This window comes from Vollenhovia emeryi, unplaced genomic scaffold (genome assembly GCF_000949405.1).
Source record: "Vollenhovia emeryi isolate VEMERY1.0 unplaced genomic scaffold, V.emery_V1.0 DF939166.1, whole genome shotgun sequence".
NCBI classification, from domain to species: Eukaryota; Metazoa; Arthropoda; class Insecta; order Hymenoptera; family Formicidae; genus Vollenhovia; species Vollenhovia emeryi.
Genome location: NW_011967200.1, coordinates 937,773 through 957,452, shown reverse-complemented (window position 1 = coordinate 957,452; position 19,680 = coordinate 937,773). Strand labels below are relative to the sequence as shown.

At 50.6% G+C, this 19,680-nt stretch overlaps 1 protein-coding gene across 1 annotated transcript; it reads right to left on the bottom strand.

Annotated features, from left to right (window-relative positions):
* Window positions 1-290: 290 nt before the first annotated feature.
* Window positions 291-18,181, bottom strand: LOC105564372 (AF4/FMR2 family member 4-like). The gene is made up of 2 exons (XM_012016690.1): window positions 16,545-18,181; window positions 291-944 (listed from the first exon to the last, which is right to left on the bottom strand). The coding sequence occupies exons 1-2, from the start codon at window positions 17,661-17,663 to the stop codon at window positions 795-797; spliced, it is 1,269 nt and encodes a 422-aa protein (XP_011872080.1). The 5' UTR covers window positions 17,664-18,181; the 3' UTR covers window positions 291-794.
* Between the last annotated feature and the right edge of the window lie 1,499 nt (window positions 18,182-19,680).

Genomic DNA, 19,680 nt, shown 5'->3' with positions numbered 1-19,680 from the left:
ATACACGTGATCACGAACGTCGCGCTACGTCAACATGAAGAAATAAGACGTAAAGCGGACACCGCGCTATATTTTATCGCTGCGCGACGTATAATTGGAATGGTCGATATCGGCGAAGGACTGGAGTCATAAAATGCGTCTTTCCCAATTTGTCCGTAAAATTATTGAGAGTCGCATTCCCTTTCGCCACTGTCACGTTATCGCGCAATAATACAAAATTTGTGGCAGTCGGCCAAGTTTACGTCGCTTTCCGTCTTCTGTCGAATTTACTTGAAGACGATCTACAATTGAGATCTATTCTATTCTATTTCAGAACGCGTAAAGTTCAATAACACGTGTGAGTTTTCATACGATTTGCCCCCCCAAACTATATTTACGTGCATTTATAATGACGATAACGCGTCATTCACAAGTTAATATTATCGGATGGTTAACGAGTCTACATTTAGCCGTCGGTTTTTTTTTAAGATCGTCGCTGGTATTTTTTTTATTAAGTATGTTCTTTTTTTAAACGATCGCGGTTGGAAATCCATCGAACTGATTGCGGCACGACGTTGTAAGATTCGAGTCGCAGGTTCAAGGATAAGACCGGTGGCAGCTTTTAGCGGGAGTGTAACAGCTCTCGTAAGATATTTCGTGGGATTGTTAACACATGCCCGGGCGTCGTAAACGAAAGAGAGCAGAACTCTCTCGAAATTACGACGCAAGACTCGAAGGGATTTCCCGGCTTAACGGCGTTAACGCGTGAATCTTCCGCTACCTTGGCGGATATTGCACGCTCGTTGCGTGTCGTCTCAATTGCACGCGCAGCTTAGGAAAATATGAGACATACCTTTCAGATGTTCCGGGGTATCCGCCGCGCCGGCTCGCATTATGTCGCTCAGATAGTGTTCCAAAGTCCTCATGTTGTCTAACGGGGAGTTTCCATTAGCCGTCATGCGATCCTGGAAAATATCGAGGAGGCACCATGAGTCTTATATTAGTAACGGCGCCTATAACGCAATTGTCGCATTATGTTTTACGAGGAAAAGCTACTTCTTTCGAGGCATCGATACTAGGGATAATTTTAAGCGATTATAAATAGGGACTACGACGTTACGAGTTACCGCAGCTCGCAATTATGTACCCTGGATACGCGGCATTTGAATAGAATCTGGCTCTTTTCGGGTCTATGAATCTCGAAGTGCATCGGCGACGAAGTGTTTGCCTACTTCACTTAATTTCGACGATACTTGGCGGGTCCCCATTACGACGATTGTCTCGCGCGAGACAAGGGCCGCCGGGCGTTCTCGCTATAATATACAAAAAGTCGCGCGCATAAAGCTCCATGAATTTTGGATTTTTCAATTTCCGCCGCGAGCCATTTCAAGAGATAAGGTGCTTACTTCTGGTTAGGAAAAAGCTTTCCTATGCGGTGAGCGAATGTACTGGATGGAACACCGCGTAAACCAGCGGCGCTCCCGGGGAGGAGGACAAGTGAAGCGGGAGAACTTGAAAAACGATAAGAGAAGTAACGTTCCCGGCGGTGGGTGGAAGTATAAGAAAGAAGCGCCCTGCCACCCGGCGAGCGGCAGGAAAGAAAGTGCAGGGATAAAGGACGGGCTAGAGAAAGGCCCGTAATAGGCCACTTGTAACGAATCGGGGAGTGCAGTTAAAGCGCGGATGTATTCAAAAGTCTATCCCCGCCGTCGGCGCCACACCCTTAATGCACATCCGCTTCCTTCCCTTTATTTTCGGCTATCGCGCGGCCGAAACGCCGTGTTCCTCACGAAAGTCTGATAAGGCCGACGCGGCTCTTTTTTTTATTTCGGACCCGACGGAATTGTCGACTTCCACGCGCGGAAGGTTCGATAAAAAGGTCGGCCCCCGAAAAATTAATCTTCGCAATCAGGTCGATACGTCATATCCAGCATCGTCCGTAAATCTCGGTCGATTTACGCGTCATTATGCAGAGATTTGCCAATTTAATTGCACGTCTAGCCCTTTGCACTCCTATGTCGAGTGTGACTCGACGTCAGTTTTTATCTCAGGAGCTTCTTTGTCGAGTCTCACTCGACATTTTTTTCAAGTCCAAACCAATAGATGAAAAAAGATGAAATATAATTCGGAGTGCAAAGGGTTAAAGCTACAACAATTTCCTACGAACACTAAACAGTGAACGATTATAAGTTGTATTATATTTTATGTATTTATAAATTACTTCGAACGATGATTACGCGAGATGACAGTAGCAGGGATATTACGTGTAAAAGGAAGGGACCAAATACACCCTTATTTACCTAGTTTAGCTTGAGCGAATGTATTAAGATGTAGCGTAAAGCGTTTTTTTTCCGTGCTTCCTCGAATTTATCAAGAGTAATCCGCGCGAGTACGTCTTCCTTTTGTAATGATTTCTTTGCCCTGATTTCTTCCCGTGCATGTAGTGTCTCGTAAAGGAAGCAGACAAGGAGTTATGGGGGAAAGAAATGGGTAGGACATGATAACGGAGGAGAACCGAGAACCTTTGAAGGTGACCAATTGAGAAGAACGGCCGATGTAACGAAAAATAACGGGCGATGGCACGGTGCGGGAGAAATGTCTATTCGCGCAAATAAATGCTCCCCCTTGGAGCATCGCCGAGTGGACGGAAATGTCTTGGAACGTCTATGGCAGCTATAAATGTTCCATATTTTTACCCTGTCTGCCCTTAGAAAACATCTATGAACAATCCATGACCTATGCGTCAAGCTGGACAATACATATGCGAAGTTTCGATAGCGCAATATTTGAAAGATCTAAGAAAAGACCGACTTGAAACTTGTCGCAGAGCTTTTGTTCCCGAAGTATACTTAAACACTAGAATAATGTGTATAAACAATATCTCATTGCGCATTAGCGCTGCACGGAGAGAAGTTCCTTTTAAAATTTACTCTGAAAATGTAATCGCGGGACAACACGGCATGTTGGAGAAACTTTATGAGAGCTTTTCGAAATGTTGCCGTACATTTTACTAGCAAAACGTACGAGTACCAAGTACACTTGCTAGTAAAAATTCGTGTACTCAATAAATTGTAAATTTAATTTATGCAACTCTTTACCCGATACGCGATGTATAAATAAATTTCTCACAACGTGTGATGATACTCACGCGTCTCGGCCATCCTGGACCAATATTGAAATTTACGCCGACGCGAGCGAAGCGCGGCCTTCGCCGTCGTCCTGGAAGGAAACGGCCGTGACACTTATTTGGTCAAACGCGGGGGGAGGGAGGATAGCGGAGGGGGTAGAAGGGAGAGACGGATGTACCCAGGTATATATTGTACGAATGGAGCGGAGAGGAGCGAAAGGGGTGGACCCCCTGATGTCGAATAATCGTGCCCATCTTTCCACGCCGGCATGGCCAGTGGAGGTGCAAAAGGTGGCCCCACCTTCTCCTCGAACGCGCCCCCTTCGCGCCGCCCGTGTAACCCCCTGGTCCTGGTGTCTCTTCCTTCCTCGTGCACGCGGGCCCTCCGGACCCCACCTGGGTACCAATCCGCTTCCCTCTCCCGGGCTGTTCCGCGCGCGCGCGCGTGCACGCACACGGGCGCACGCGCGCACCCACGCACCCACAAGCACTGGACTCACGCGCGAACACACACACACCCACCCACATGCACATAGAGGGGAAACGTTTCTCGGCTCCATTCCGTCTCTCTCTAGCTCACGCGCGCGGTGGAAAATCAATATAGGGAAACCAGGAAGCAACGGCAGGGCGTCGACAGCAACCTCCGTGCAGGCTCCGTCCCGGTACCACCCCTACTCGTCGTCCCCGATCTCTCGTTGTGCATCCCCTCTCTCCGTTAACCCTCTCGCGGTTCCTCTCTCCCGCCAATTCCGTTCACCGTGCCCTATTCGGTCTTAGCTCGGCTATAGTACTCCCCGCGCCCGTAATTTCCATTCGCGTCGGTCGTTAGGGATCGCCTGTGAAGTCGTTCGCGCGGCTGTTTATTGACGATCCCCAATATCGTCTTGACCGTGACTACCGCCGCTATCTCGGCGACCACCCCTCCGGTAGGAGGACACTGCGCAAATTTTCCCCCCACTGTGTCGGAGGGGAGTAGGTGGGTATGCGGGTCGGGACGGGAAGGGGGGGTAGGAAGACTGCCGTGGAACTGGGTGATCCGGAAGGAGACGCGAGGAAAACACCGCAGCATCGTATGTACACGTCGGGAAACGCTGGTGCCCGCGCCACGACGGGCTGTACATCACGGAGATGTATCCTCGGAAGTACCCCGCCGGCGATTCGTTATCCCATCCGCGCGAGAGGCGCGTATCTATATCTCGTACCCCGCCGCCGACTGCGAGTCGACGTGCGAGTTCGCGCTGGCATCCGAACGCAGCCGGACGATCCACGACCGTCCTCTTCGATCGGCCGGGGACACGCGGTACGCACACCCCATGCGGCTCTTCTCCCGTGTATCAGTTACGAGAATTTCGTTCGACCCAGAACCCCGCGCGCCACCATGGTTGCGAGGCACGCGCGGTCGCGGTTGGCCCAGTTCCGAACTTGGTGGCTCGTAAAAAGCTACGACACCTCCTCCCCGCTCGCAACCCCCATATATATATGTATATGTGTGTGCGCGCGCGCGCGCTAATACTGTCGTTCCTCTCTGCTGACCCCACGTTTGCGAATGACCCGTGGCCTGTCATGGACACGTCCCGACCTGGCCGGGATTGAATTATAGCGAGCGGAGCAGAGGTGCTGAATGTAATCCAGGAGTGGTCCGGGAACACGGGTGTAAACGCACGTAAATTTTCTAGGGGCTGACACACACACCGCGTGTCCATCCGTTTTGCGCAGTCTCCGCGCGAGAGCGAGGCGGCGTGACGTAATGTCCGCACGACCGGTGCGACATTCCCGGCTTTACGTTACGCTCGCCCGAGAAGCGGGGGAACTTTTGTCGCCCGCGTCCTTTTAACACAGATATCATTCGATATCTTTCGCAGGCGCACGTCTCGCGTACGGCGGAGGGGACCGTCTTGGAAACGGCGTAGGGCGAGGGCGATCCTCGTGTGTCTCGGGACACGCGGACTCTCCACCGTGTGTCGTGGAAAACTTGAACACCGTTTGCGCAGTGAAACTACGTTTCCTTGCGGCCACTTTTTACGGAAATTTGGTAGCTACATTAGCAAATAAAGCGGCGCGTCGAAATGATATCCACGCACGAAACGCACGGAAGGCGGAGGGGCCGGATGAGCCATCAAATGTTCGTTAGGGTACACTTAGGGCGTATTAGGTTCTTACCAACCCTAGATAAACACGCGATTAATTACGCGATAAATAAATCTATAAGGCGATTTGCGCGAAGGGGGATGTGGGAAAGTAACGTCCGGAAGTAAGTCGGACGACGGTTAATTTCAGGAGGGCAAATAAAGGCCGGGAGGGACTCGAGGGCGGCGAGCCAGAAGGGGAGAAACGCGTGAGGCGGGGTGGGTGGTACGTATACACAGGTATACGTGCAGGCGCCCTCAAATTCCGCGTTTTTCGTCGTGCGCCCGCTTTTTAAGTCTAGACGCGAAAGCAACCCGTCCCATCGAGACCATCTTCGCCACCTTTTGTGCAGTCCCCCTTTCTTTCGGTCCGACGACGACGTGTTTATATTCCACCCTCGCTCGTCCGCGTTATTTTACATGCATTTACACGCGCGCGAGTCCCGCGTTTGGGCCGCGGGGAAGGGCGGGCGGTCGCGTCCTCATTGTCACAGTCGGAATATCCATTATTCGTAGGAGCCGAACGCGACGAGTAATTATTATGTCGACACCGTCCTCCCTGCGAAGGGGTGGCCGGCGTGGCGAGCGGGCTGAGGGGGTAGAAATAACAACGCGAAAGAGAGAATGTATTACATCGCGCGGGGGAGGGCGGGGAAGGACGGAAGAATTCAGGCTGCGAAGCTTTGTTCGCGTACGTTGCGCTGCGCGATTGTGTTTTACCTCCGGGCCGGCTTACTCGCGTATCTGCAGGCGCTTGATACCGGAATGCGGTAGTTACTTTATTACGCCGCGCATGTCCCACGTGCGCGCAGCACGGGAGTCGTTTCACTAATCCAGCTGTAATTTCAACGGGGGTCGCGTCGCGACGGGAAGTTGATTGTTGCTACTTGTATTAATTGCGTTCACTGGGGCGTACGAGGGGATCGGCCGATAAGGCAGAGATACCAGGGCAACCCTCGCGCGACTTTCGGGGCCCAGAAGTCAAGCGCGTCGATGAAAAATCCGGTCCACCGCGGACGTAGCCCGCTCTCGCTTCGCGACAGTAATCGCGTCACCCGTTATCCGATCCGATTACGCGGCGTGCGAAGTCCTCCCCGCAAACGCGAGCGGAGGGTGCGGATGGCACGCGGGGGAGGGTGCAGTATAACCTGAATCCCGAGGCGTGTGCGGAAGCGACGGTTCCAGCCGGCTAGCGCAAAGTAGGTCACCTCCATGGAGCGGAGCTCGCGGGTAAGGGAGGGGGTGGCGCGGAGGAACACACACAGAGGCGGGCAACATCGGCGTGCCGCGATGGCGGCCAAAGGGTGGAGAATGTGGCGGGTGCCCGTTGTGCTATCGGCTCTCGCCGCGGACAATAGTTCTGCCAGTTTTGCCAGGTTAGGCTCATTGCCTAATGCACGGCTGGAATATTTAGAGTATACGACAATGACTATAGCCCGGAATGGTAACTCTCTCTCTCTCTCTCTTTGCCGGATCGTTCGACCCCCTATCGCAGGACTTTTCCTATTAGTGCACAGTTTATGTGTAAACGGGAGGCAAACGTCCGTAAGACTCTTGTTTCACAATTGAAGATATGCCGGTGAAGAGATAGTGAGAACGTGAAGAATTTGTGCTGTTATCTCTTGCCGTGCGACTCAGTTCGTTGGCTAAAGCACGTGCATAACAACGGAGTTAAAGTTGTTCCCTCCTTTTCACGTAAACTAAAAGGAAATGACGGGTCGTTGACATAGCTTGATGAACTTCAATTGTCTGAGCAAATGACTCTTAGTTTAGCATTCTGGGAATGGAATAGAAATTAGCAGAAAGATGTTAACGAAAGATGTTGACTTCGGAACACAATTCAAACGACGAGGCTTGAAAGGATTCCTCTAAAAGATTCCTGAAGCTCTTTCGAAAGATTAAGGCATCTTTTCGCGGCCTCCTATATATTTTTTCAATTTAAATATCACGCAAACTCCCTGGAAGAACTGTATGCAGTTTCTCTAGACAGCCTTCCAGTTACTGTCTAGTATTACTGCATTCTCATTAGTTCGAACAATACTGCATAGAAAATGGACAAGAACTTGATAGAGTTTTATTTGCTAGTGTTAAAGCAGTTTTCCTGGTAAAAATATCTGCAGTTTGCTTAGACATTTGCCCAATTAGTGTTTAGCATTAATAGACTATTATTTACTAAAATACTTATTGTTTTGTTCTTGTTCAGTTAAATTGGGTTCAGATTTTGCGCATCTTTTATGTGCAGTAACTGTAAGGAAAGCGTTACATCTTGATTGGGGTTTCAAGTAGCTTTACTTTTCAGTTACCAGACAAAAGTTAATACAACTGTCTAGTAACTGCTCAGAAAATGACATTTCTACCAGGACTTGTATTACAATGTCATCTTGACGCTGCCAGAAAAAAATCCCTCGAAATGTTTCGTAAGTATAATAAGTAACGTAAGATTTTCTCGCGCGTATGCTCGGATTTGCGAGTGCGATCGCGGACAACGTCATATCGCGACAGGCCGATGCTATCTTGGTTGCTCCGTGCTATCAAAAAATCATGCTCGCAGCAAATGCCAGCGCACCTGACTCGCGTACCTTCGTGGTAAACGGATCGGACCAACGAGATTACGTAACACATATCGAACGAATAATCGAGCTAAACGTCAGGATGTAACTGGAAGACCTGGGTAAACAGCCGTCGTAATTCCCCGCGCTCGATACTGGGTGGTCACCGTGTCTGTGCAAGCGGTTAGCCGCATTTCATTACATAAGGCACGGGCGGCCCCCGGTGAAATATGCGTGTGCAATAATCTGTCTATACAAGACAATCGCCGCTAAATTCAATCCAACATCGAGGCGAATATCACGGGATATTTAAGAGGCAATCACGCGCACGATCGAGCCTGTTCTCCGATTTTTTACCCCCACGCGCTGCTACTCCGGGGAAAAAAAGACAGTTAGCAACCCATTTTGGGGCCCACAATTAGTAGTATTACTTTAAAATCTTGGATAGAGATAGAATTAGCTAATTGCGATTTTTAGTTACGCGGTAAAATTCGTAAAAGATTAAAGTTACGAACAATCCAAATAATTCGATTACTAATTGTGGGCCCCAAAATGGGTTGTTAACTTTCTTTTTCCCAACCCTCGCGTTTTGAGTGGCTTTATATCGGGAACTAAGAGCCTGAGCAGAATAGCTATCTTGGATCTTTGGGTCTAGAAACATTCTGTTTTATACAAGCAAATGAAAACGCTTAGAAAGTTTGTCGACAACGCACGATAATATCAAATAACACAAGACACTTCTATGAACATTTTAAGAATGTTCCTCAAGAATATTTGGAATATTCCATAGGTCATTCTTATATATTTCTCTTATGTTCGTAGAACATTCGACTGGCACTACTATAAATCTTTTTCGAATGTGAATAGGATAGTCTACCGAATGTAGCGTGTCGGTTATGTACGGTGTGATCACAGGTTTCACTGCCTTTCAGATAAATGTATTACACAATTAACAATGCGCAATACATAAACTCGATGAATATTCTAAAAACGTTCTCCTTCGTTATGAATATACGATTTCTAATTGTAATAATCTATATATATTTATACAATATTCGATTGGAATATTCTGAAATTAAGAATATTTGCACTCGAGAAGAATATTCATAGAACTATGTGTGCTATCTGGGACGATGCATAATGTGCAATTGATCAACTTGCACACATTTAACATATTTATTGGCTACAAAATAGAATGTTTCTAGACGCAAATAGCACATTGTAGGTTTAAGACGAAGTTTTAAAACATAAAACATTGTCTTGAGAGTACAAAACAGTCATTCTGCTCAGGCCCTAAATCCTCACGGCCGAGGGGGAAACCGCTGACCAAAATCTTGTACACCAATGCCCACTAATGCCCAGCGGGCTTTACTTTATCTTATTTTGTCTTATTTTAGATGATGCCCAAACTGATGCCCAAAAAATGCCTAGCAATGCCTAGTAATGCCCAGTAATGCCGCAAATCCGTACACCACAATGCCCTCAGCGGTTTCCCCCTCGCTTACGGCTTTACGACAAAGAACTAAATTATTTCTAGACTTTTAAATTCACGCGAATTAGTTTGATGGCCCCATGTATTGCTGGATTTATAGCGATACCGCCATCGCCGGTTCTGCAAATTTTGCAAGCTACCAGTTTACCTTCTCTACTTGAACGCATAGAAACGGGTGATTTTCACGGAGATATGATAACTGCATTAAATCGTTATAGACATTTCGTTCAGCCGTTTATTCGCACGCGTTTCCCGACGACGAGCGGCGAGACTAATTGTTAATGCGATCGTGCATTTCTTACGTCACGAAGCGCGTATATACGTCTCGCTTAAGAAAATGCACGGGCGAAACATGGAGGTTCTCGTGGAACTGCACGCGGTAGGACGCACCCCGCGCGAAAAATCTATATCGCAGGGAACCGGAGTAACCTATAAACCCCCGCACTGGGTCACTTCGCACCGGCGCAGTCCGGAATTCAAATAGGACGGTGGTTAAATTAGGTTAACATCTAGACGGCATAATGGAACGGCACGCTCGAAAAATTTCCTTCTCCAAAACTTCCCGTCCTTGCCTCTCCCGACGTTTGATTTAGCGGCCGAGAGAATTGAGCGAATTATCGCACGGATACACGTAGAATTGCATTTTTCGGGATATCCAGTTGAATCGCACTTAGCTTAGTATTATTTGTCGTAAGTGTGATCTGTTTCCCAGCAGAAAACGGATAGAAGTATTTCGATAAGTGAAACTTGACCGTTCTATGTAAATTGTACAAATGATAGCAACGCCTTCTATTATCTTAGTACCTGATACTATTTTTGCGTACATTTTATCATGGCAAACTGCGCGCCGACAACTTTCGGTCTTGAAACACAGTCTAGAGCTGACGTCGAACTAATATAACTAATTAAATTGACAATCAATTTAACAACAATGCTAAAGGAGCATCCTTTCTAGAAACGAACTGTAAAGAATTTACTGCGAACAATATTGTCTCACCCTCAGCTAGAATTTGAACGGATAGGAGATCCAGGAAACAGATGTGTAAGCAAACATATTATTAGCCTGGTAATTTGCTTACACGAGACTGTAAGCTGGACAAGGCGTTGCTATTATTATTATATTATCTGAGGAACTTAATCTTCGCAAAGTAAATGGAGGATTTTCTCTAACAATATTCAGCCGACATGAATTGTACGCTGCTATCGGATTTCTCGAATTATCAATTCGAAAACTATTTATAAATTACCAATGTCCCCATTAGTGTCCAAGTATCGGACGAACGAGTTAAGTCCCTGCCTGCTTCAGCCACCGTATAGGGACAGCTTGTGTGTCTCACCCTCGGTTAGTGCTTATTTCAAGGACAAATTTGCATTGTGTTGTCAGAGAGCGCAACGCAATTAACACTTCCAACCGACATGCTATGCATACCACAGTCGCTTTTTTTTTCCAAGTTGCGCTGAGAGTCACGCGAAGCATGTCGGTTTAATATTTCGGTTATGCGAACACGCGATTTCACCTTCGTAAGAAAAATTCACGTCCATGACGAATAATTTATTTCGCCGGAGGATATTCATTAAAGGATTGTTCTCTGTCACATTTAGTCCCCGCCAAGAATAATTAACTTATTAAGTACAATGCGTGTGAAATGTTAATCTGCAAAAAGAAAAAAAAATGGAACAGGCTTCGAACAGTGCTCGTTAAAATAATACGACGAGGCTTATCATTTGGCGACAGTGCCCGTGTTGAGAACACGATATGTAAAAGCATTAGATTAAGGTCACACACAAAGGTAGGACAGAAAAGTTATGGCACAATAAAAACGACTATACGATGATTTCCCGCTGAAAATTAGATTGCATTTACGTTGCATTTTCTTCCACGACTCTTTAACGTTTGTTTCGAATACGTTCATAGCTATTTTTATAAGTGTCAGACTGTAGAGGGAAGTCCCCTGTTATGGGATAGGCTTCTAACGCGAGACAGCAGGTTTTCAACGTACAAATTTAATCGCAAGTCTTCTTTTCGCGATGGTCATACGATCTCTCTAACAGTGAATTTTCCACTAAACAGATTTGACTTCAAGAGCAATAAATTCATGGTGGAACCAATAGATGCTTGGTAATTTAACAGAAACCCCTCTGTCCCATAACAGGGGACTTTCCTCTGATAATAATGCGTTCGTGCAAGACCGTTCGAACAAAGTAAATATGTTAAACCCGATGTGCCTGCGAGTTTGTAATTTTTTTTATCATAATTTTCGCCTCGACTCGAAGATCAAATTCCGAAATAGGTATTAACTTCGATATTTCCGACGGGAGAAAAAATCCCTCCGACCCGATCAAAGGATCCGCCGACAAAAAGAAAACCGCGGGAAGTTTAATGACGATCGGTGTGCGCGGGGTTCTTTAAATTCATTCGGCAGAATGCACACGAAAGACTTTGAAACTGGCCTGCCGTGTACGGATAAAAAGTTTTCCCCAAGAAAGTCTTTTCGTGTTTCTTCTAACCGCGGTGCACGTGGAGGTAAAATTAGCCTCGCACCTTCGATCTATCGGAGATCAATTTCGACCCCGGGGCGAGGGCGACCTTCGCGCGACATATTGCGAGCCGCCTCTTTCCCTTTTTCTAACGATCGGCGACTCTGCCTCGTCCACGTGACACGTTTCATAGGCGTTATCGGGCTAGTTAGTTCGGCTGTAACGATAAAATACGACAAATAAATACCAACGTTACGTGGGACCCCCGGCAAAACGCGAGAGAGAGAGAGCCCGCCCGGGCCAGCTCCGTTGGGAGCGCCTCGCGTTTCGACCATTCTTTTTGACGGCGAATTATGCGTTTCGTAATGGCGTTTTCGTGCTCGCCGCACGAGGAAAACAGCGACTGCGACAGCGCAGTAATCGTTATCTCTCTACGCGTATCCACTACGTTACGATTTTTCTATCTTTTTTTTTTTCTTTCTCGACGCGATCACCGACACGGACGAAGAGCCGCGATCGTGTGTGGGCGGGTGGGCGCGCGCACACACACATACACGCGCGATCGGTATCCACTGGCGATTGGTCCCCTCGGCATATCGGCCGGGCGACCTACTGCACGTGCCCCGATTCCCCTCTCAAGGTGAATGACGAGCAATGAGTTATCGGACTTCGAGCTCGGGCATTTCTTCGCTCTGTTAGACGCTTTTGCCGCATTACCTGGGCGCGTGCGCGCGCGACTTCTAATCCGCGACACACTTGCGCCCGTGTATTATTCATCGACCGCGCGAACACAGTCGCATTGTCAAAGCGAATCGGGGAAATCGCGGCGGAAAATCGGAAAGTCGACGAAAGAACGACGGTGGTGTTTTTTTTTCTTCTTCCCGTATTTCCTTCCATTAATATTTATTATTATCGGCTACGATCGACGTATATTATACCGTTTTATACGTTAGCATCGATCATTATAACCGTGTTTCGAATAATGTCGGTTTGTCTGTAACAATAAGGGGGATACCATTTCACGAAAATCGAGCGAACGCCAAAAACTGTATTTTCCTTTTCGAGATATTCAAAGTAAAAAAAAAATAAAAATGAACTTTTTAGAGGAGAGATATACAGTTTAAATAAAAATTTCACGCACGCCCTTGCGTAATATTTTCGTCAAGTTTTGCAGCGCCTTCTAAAAATTTGACAGGACACATCACACTTTATAAGAGACGGCAATTTGTAAATTTTAGAAAAAACTCCGCCGAGGAGCACGGATTATGTACCGCAATTTCTACTAGAGGTAGTATTTAATTGAATCGGTGTGCGAATTATGTTGACGACTTGTTTGTGTACGAGCTAATTGTTCTCGGCGACGTACGGTCGAATCAACGACGTTAAGGCTGCTGATATCGACGTCTTGCACTGCACGCGGCGCTCACCTGTTCGTTCCTTGGAACGTAGTCGTGTGATGCGACCGATATAAATCTGACGAAACGTCGGATTTTTGTGTATCGGCCAAGAAAGAAAAAAAAGAAAGTGTCGAGACAATCGCTTGGTTAGTCAACGCGAAATAATAAATATAGAACAATAATAATAACATTAATAATATATAGACTAATAACGTGGAGAAAATAATACGGAATAAAAGTAGAATGGTAAAAAAAAATTTGCAGAAGCCGCCTTTAATTAAATCTGCTCGGTCCGATTGATTGGCGCTCACGAAGATATTAAATGTAAGATATACGAGGTATTTTTAAGACACTTTATCAGCATCTCGAGATTTCTTTAGTTAAAAAGTCCACGCTACACTTCTTGACGTATTTATAGCGCGATATTATATCGACGTTATTTTATTATTAGATATCGCGTGGATAGGGGCGCGTCTTTGAATATCGTAGTCGGGGAGGGGGGGGATTTTTTTCGCGATTCCACACAATGGGCACTGTTATTTGGCATGATTAAGAAGACGCGGTGTGCCGCGTGTATAAATATATAAATGTTGAGACAAGGTACGCGCGGAGATGATAGCTGAACGACAGCATGACGACACCCGCCATTTCTCTCGGATAGTATGCAGATCTATTTTCGAGTGGTGGCTAAAATAGCTGAGCTTAAACTTCTGCTAGACACCGCCGGAGTTACCACGTCGGAAAGGAATTGGGTCAGACTTGAACGACAAAATAAGTATCAGCGTAGTAGTTTGAGATAGCGCAGATAGATAACAAAAAAATGAGCGAAATCGATTATTAATGGCAACCTCGATAACTCTTATCTACCGTGGAAAACGTGCTTATCCCGAAATAACGTCTTAGGGGGTGACGGCCATGTGCTTTTGAATAAGAATATTCTTCCCCCCCGCCCACATGCGTCTATTATTTAGGCCCAGTGTATTGTTTCCGAGGGGGAAACCGCCTGATCAAAACCTTGTACACCGATGCCCACTAATGTCCAGTGGGCATTACTTTATCTTATTATCTAATTTTATCTCTGTAATGCCCCAGCAAGGCCTAATGCCCAAACAATTCCTAGCAATGCCTAGTAATGCCCAGTAATGCAAATCTGCACACCACAATGCCCTCGGCGGCTTCCCCCTCGATTTTATTTTGCAATCTGACGATTACGGCGAATAGACATTTTGGCCAAAGTGCCACGGAAAAATATGAAACCATACCCCATGAAGTGGACACCTGCTTATTTAGTGAATGCGCAATCCGCAAAGGGAGGGAGATAATTTTTAAATAATTTAATAAAGATACCTCGTAAACTGATTTCAGCTCTCTTTAGCCAACCGTCATTTTCGCTATTCATAAAATTATCACGGAAAATTATTAATGCCCCGAATGGAACGCGAAGAGATTTGTCACAAAGGGCGCAATAAATAAAAGTGATAATGATAATATAAATGGATTTTATCCAATAAGAGTATAATATCAACAGTATTACGCGGTGATCCCGCATTAAATTTACTTAAATTAAGCTACAGAGTCGCGCAAAACCGGGATAATATAAATGAGATTATTTATTCATTTGCTAACTGCACCGCAAAAAAAATATACGTATATAATGCCGGGCTTTAAGATCAATATCGTGTTAAATCTGATATAACGTCATTGTATACGCCGGGACGTGGAAATGGAGCGAAGGTGCGGAAAAATATGTAATCGAGGAAAACGCTGACCCGTATTTTCGCCCCGTTCGCGCCATTCATTCCATTATCTATTCCTTTTCTATTTCTATATATATCTGTACACACATTCGCGCCGCTGTTCAGCGACGGCACATGTGCGGGGCGCAGCTCGCTACGGAGATTACGGCGGAAAGGCGAAAGGCTCCCGGAACACTTTCGATATACTTCAACCTGCGCGCTTCCCCAGCGCCTCGCGATACGCGAGGTATCGTTATCGCGCGGGCAGATATGCGAAGCGGCGAGAGATAACCCGGATTCCCCCGCGTAAAAAGTCGTCGCGTGGACGGACAACTCGGCGTTTACGACGAGTCCTAGGTCCGGCGCGAACGTCAGGTTTGCTGCCTGTTCCTACACTGGTCAGCTAGTGCGATAAATTGGAGTGGGACAAGTGCATTCTTTCCCGATTCTAGCTTACTGCACTGCCCAAGGAAAATGATAAGTCACGATGACATCAATTCCATGTCATATTGACCAGATTTACGTCATATTTCGGTCAATATGACATCAAATTGACGTCACCTTGACTTTTCATTTCTCCATGGGTGGTTCACCAGTGCTGGAGCAGAAAACAAGCCTATTATCGCGCCGTTAAAAACGACACCATGCCGCGCGGCCGCGCGACTACCGAAACAGCAGTTGTGCCGGCTAAATTTAAATGCATCAAGCCTCTCTCTCTCTCCCTCACACACGCATTCTCGGGGAGCAGTTGCATAACTTGAAGTGGCACGAGTAACGCGCGCGGCGCGGCGCGGCACTCGTGGCGTAACCGAAAGAACGCGAAACTGCGGAAGTCGGAGCGCAGCGCGGAGCCTTCCACGACGGCCTGCGGGACCGCACGATCGCCGGCGCAGTTTTACAAGCGAGTACCCTTGGCTATACTACCTGCCCCGGCCCGCGATCGATAGACGCGATGCCACTCGGCTGTAAAAAAAAAAAAGTCGAGGCAACGAGTCCGTGCCATCGGTGCCCGCGAGTCGAGTAAAACAACAAACGGCGAGTCGCCCCGAGTCCCCTCCTTTTACCCGTGATCTGTGCAACCAGTCGACGCGAATAGCCGTGCGGAGAAGAGAACACGCGATCTAGCCTGGCTGCGACAGCTGGGTGATCGGCACGTTGCTAATAACGCGATATTTTTATACGGAAGCGACTCCGCTAATTTACCCGATAACGATAACGCGAGCGCGCGGCTGGTTTTAACTTGCCCGTTAACCGGCCGGAGGTGATTGATTTTTCACGTGGACGAGGGAAAATCGGTTAGTTAAAGATCTCCTTCGGAGAGTCTGGGCACTTGATCAGGGAGAGAAGGGATTATTCGTCTTTACAAAAGAGAGCTTCATTCTAACGAAGTGATTCACTCCCGGGATAAATAAATCGAAGCGTTCGGCGCGGCAAAGTTCCAACTCGCTCGCGCTCGCGGGCTCGAGCGGATTAATTTTAAAGTTGCAAAAATCAGACACCCCGCAAATAAAATTAAATCCCAACTCCCGCATTAATTTCCGAAAGTTGGTGGAAAAGTGGGTTAAATCGACGTATAGTCGACCGCGCGCGCGCGCGCGAGCTCGCAGCTCCGGAAACTCGGCGCGGAGCTGCAGGAGCGAAGAAGCGAGAAGACACTCACCTGCTGAAACGGCGGCAGCTGCAGCAGGTCCCTCTCCTCGGCGGCGGTCACCTCGAAGGTCGGCGCTGGTTGGGGCGGGTATATGTTGCCCTTGCCGGGGTACGAGGTGCTCCGACGGAACTTGACCGGGCTGATGCAGGAGGGATGCGCCGCCGCCGCCGGGCCCGGGTGGCCCGGGAACGTCGGACTCGGCTTGCGGCCCTGCAGGCCGGCCGCGGCCGCGACCGCCGCGGCGGCGTGCAGGGACGAGTGCAGCGGCGGCAGATTCGGCACGGATCTGCCGCGGTTCCAGGGAGATAGGCCCGGGCTGGCGACCGCGGCGGCTGCCGCTTGCGGGCCCGCGCCCCATTGCTGCGGGGCCTGCGGTCCACCCGACCACGCCGCGTATCCTTTGCCGGGCAGATAGACGCTCGGGTGGGACGTCGGCGGTGGTTGTTGCTGCTGCTGCTGCTGGTGCTGCTGCTGTTGCTGTTGCTGCTGCTGCTGCTGTTGCTGCTGCTGCGCGGACGACACCTGCAGACCGCCGTGTCTGGTGCCGGTGGGCGCACCCGCGTTACCGTGCTGCTGCTGCTGCTGTTGCTGCTGCTGCTGTTGCTGCTGCGGGAAGTTATGGCTGGCCGTGATGGCTCGTCGTGTGCCGGACGAAACCGCGGCGGCGGCGCCGCTGCTGGCGAACAGGCCCGCGGGCCCGCCGGTCGGGAAGTTCTGAAAGGCGGCGATCGAGCCGTTGACCGGTAGCGCGGTGTGCAGGCCGCCGTCGTCCGGCGCGGACCACAGGCTGGGCACGCGGCCACCGGGATCGGCGAAGCCCTGCAGGGCCGAGGTCGTGCCGCACGTCATGTCCTTATCCGTCGACGAGGGCGTCGTCGGGGTGATGGCGATGCTCTCCGCCTCGATCACGTCCTTGGACTTGTCCTGCCCGGCCACGGTGTCGAGGGCGCCGCTCGGCGAGAGCGGCGCGGGCTTGCCGGCGGCTTGCTTCTCGATCAGCAGATCGTCTTGCATCGTGGATGTCGTTACGGCGCTGGAGTTGCTGTTGCTGCCGTTTCTCGTGGTCGCGCTAGGTTTCGGGCTGGTCAGGGTACTCGAGAAGAGGCTCGTCGCGCTGTAATCCCCCATAAATCACCGCGGGGCTTTCGATCGCCGTTGACGGCCAACGAAGGCGTCACGGTATTACCCGGCACCAGCGCAGCTCTAGGCCCCTTCGGAAACTCCTTGCCTCCGCTCGTCTCCCACGGGCCTCGTTACTCGCGGCTCGGGGGTGTCGTCGAACGCGAGAGGACCGCGCGCGTCGTCCTCCACGTAGCGTAACTCGCCGTCGTAACTCGCGGCTCCCGTCCGGCACGAGCTTGCGGGGCAAACTATCGATCCGCGGCCGCACGCGTAAAAACAGCCACGGAGAGGGACTCCGGAAACCAAAAGACCACACCGCGCGCGCGGCGATCCTCTTCGTTTTACCCTCTCGCTCTCGACGATCTCCTCTTTTCCCGTCGGGCTGCCCACCTTCTATTTTCACGCCTCGGTCTATTTGTCTCGCGGGCCGAAGGCGCGGGTATAATCTCCTTCTCTCGCTCGATCGGACCTCGGGGAAAACGTTTCTTCTCTAGATCCAACTGACGCGGCGTCGCCCCGGTACGATTCGGCAGCGAGCCTGTCTCCGTGGCATCCTCTTGGCCGGTCGGGGGAGCCAAGCTCACTCGGCGACGCGCGTTGCCATCGCCGTCGCGGCGCTCCTACGCGTTCGATCGCTCGCTCGCTCTCGCTCTCTCGCCGTGTGCTCGCCTCGTTCGCGGGCTATCCCCTGGCGAACATAATTTCGATCCACTCGGCGGGGCTACACACCGCTGGACCACTTGGAATCCTCCCAAATACGCAGCGCAGCGCGCGCGCGACCTTTCGCTCGCCACTATCACACACACGCGACTACGATACGAGGTCGCTCCGCGGATCGTATCGCGGAGGCGGAGGCGGGGGCGGGGGCGGGGGCGCTGGAGGACGGGGAGTAGCGGGCAGGGGGAGGGAAGAGAGCGCGTATAGCGTGTACGCGATACGTTTCACCACCCCACGGGCCGACGAAGCGGAACGACTCGCGTCCTTCGCGCGGGCGATCGCGGGCGACTCCGGCTGTGTCACACTCGGCCCTCGCGGCTCTCCCCCCGGCGGCGGCGTGGCGCGGCGAGCGAGGGAGGGTGGCTGGTGACCGGGACGACGCGATAGGCAGGGGCCTCCCCGGACGCGGACTCGCACTCGCGGGTGTCGCGTCGTCGACGTCGCCGTCGCCGATCGCCAATTGTCCCGCGGTATCGGCGCCGCGGCGCGTACTCTCCTGCCGCCCCCGCGCGCGATCGATCGATCGCCGATAAGCTCCGTTTCACGTACGCGCTCACGAGGCGCGCGGCGCGGACGGACGCGGTTTGCCGCACGCGCGCGCGCGCGCGCGCACACACACGCACGCACGCACCGCCGGTGATCCTCGGCGCGCAGCACTCCGGCCGAGGCGCGTACGCGCGAGCCCGCGCCCGAGAGGAGCGTACAGGGGGATACCGGGTCAGGGTTACTACCACCGCACCGCGCTTCGCGGACTGCGACGTCGTCTCTTCCACCCGGGCGTGAATCGGAGCGGAACCCGAACGGAGCGGTATTCGCGCACTGCGGCGCGGCGCGGCGCGGCGACCCGCGGGGGCCTCTCTTCCACACCTCCGCCGACGATCCCCGCCTACGCGCGGTATCGTGCACCACCTCTGACCGCACACGTACGCCGCGGTCTCTCCCACCTCCTCTACGAGGTGCGACGGTGGCCTAGCGCTGCCTCCTCCCGGTCGGCTCGCATATTTTCCCTAATTTCCCTCGCCGGCGTCACTCGCTCGCGTCGCACCGTCGTCTAAGTCTCGTCTACTGCGTTTCCTCCGTCGCGCGTACGCCCTCGCACCTCCGTCGAGCACCGTCGCGCTCCGAGCGAGAGAGGAGGGCTGGTGGAGGTGCAAGCAGGAGAAGGAGAAGGAGGAAGAGGTGGTGGAGGAGGAGGAGGCCCGGAAAACTCCGGCCAGCAGAGCGCGTTTCGACGACGCGACTTTCTGGTCTCTCCCTTGCTGCTGCTGCTGCTGCTGCTGCTCTTGCTGCTGCTGGTGCTGCTGTT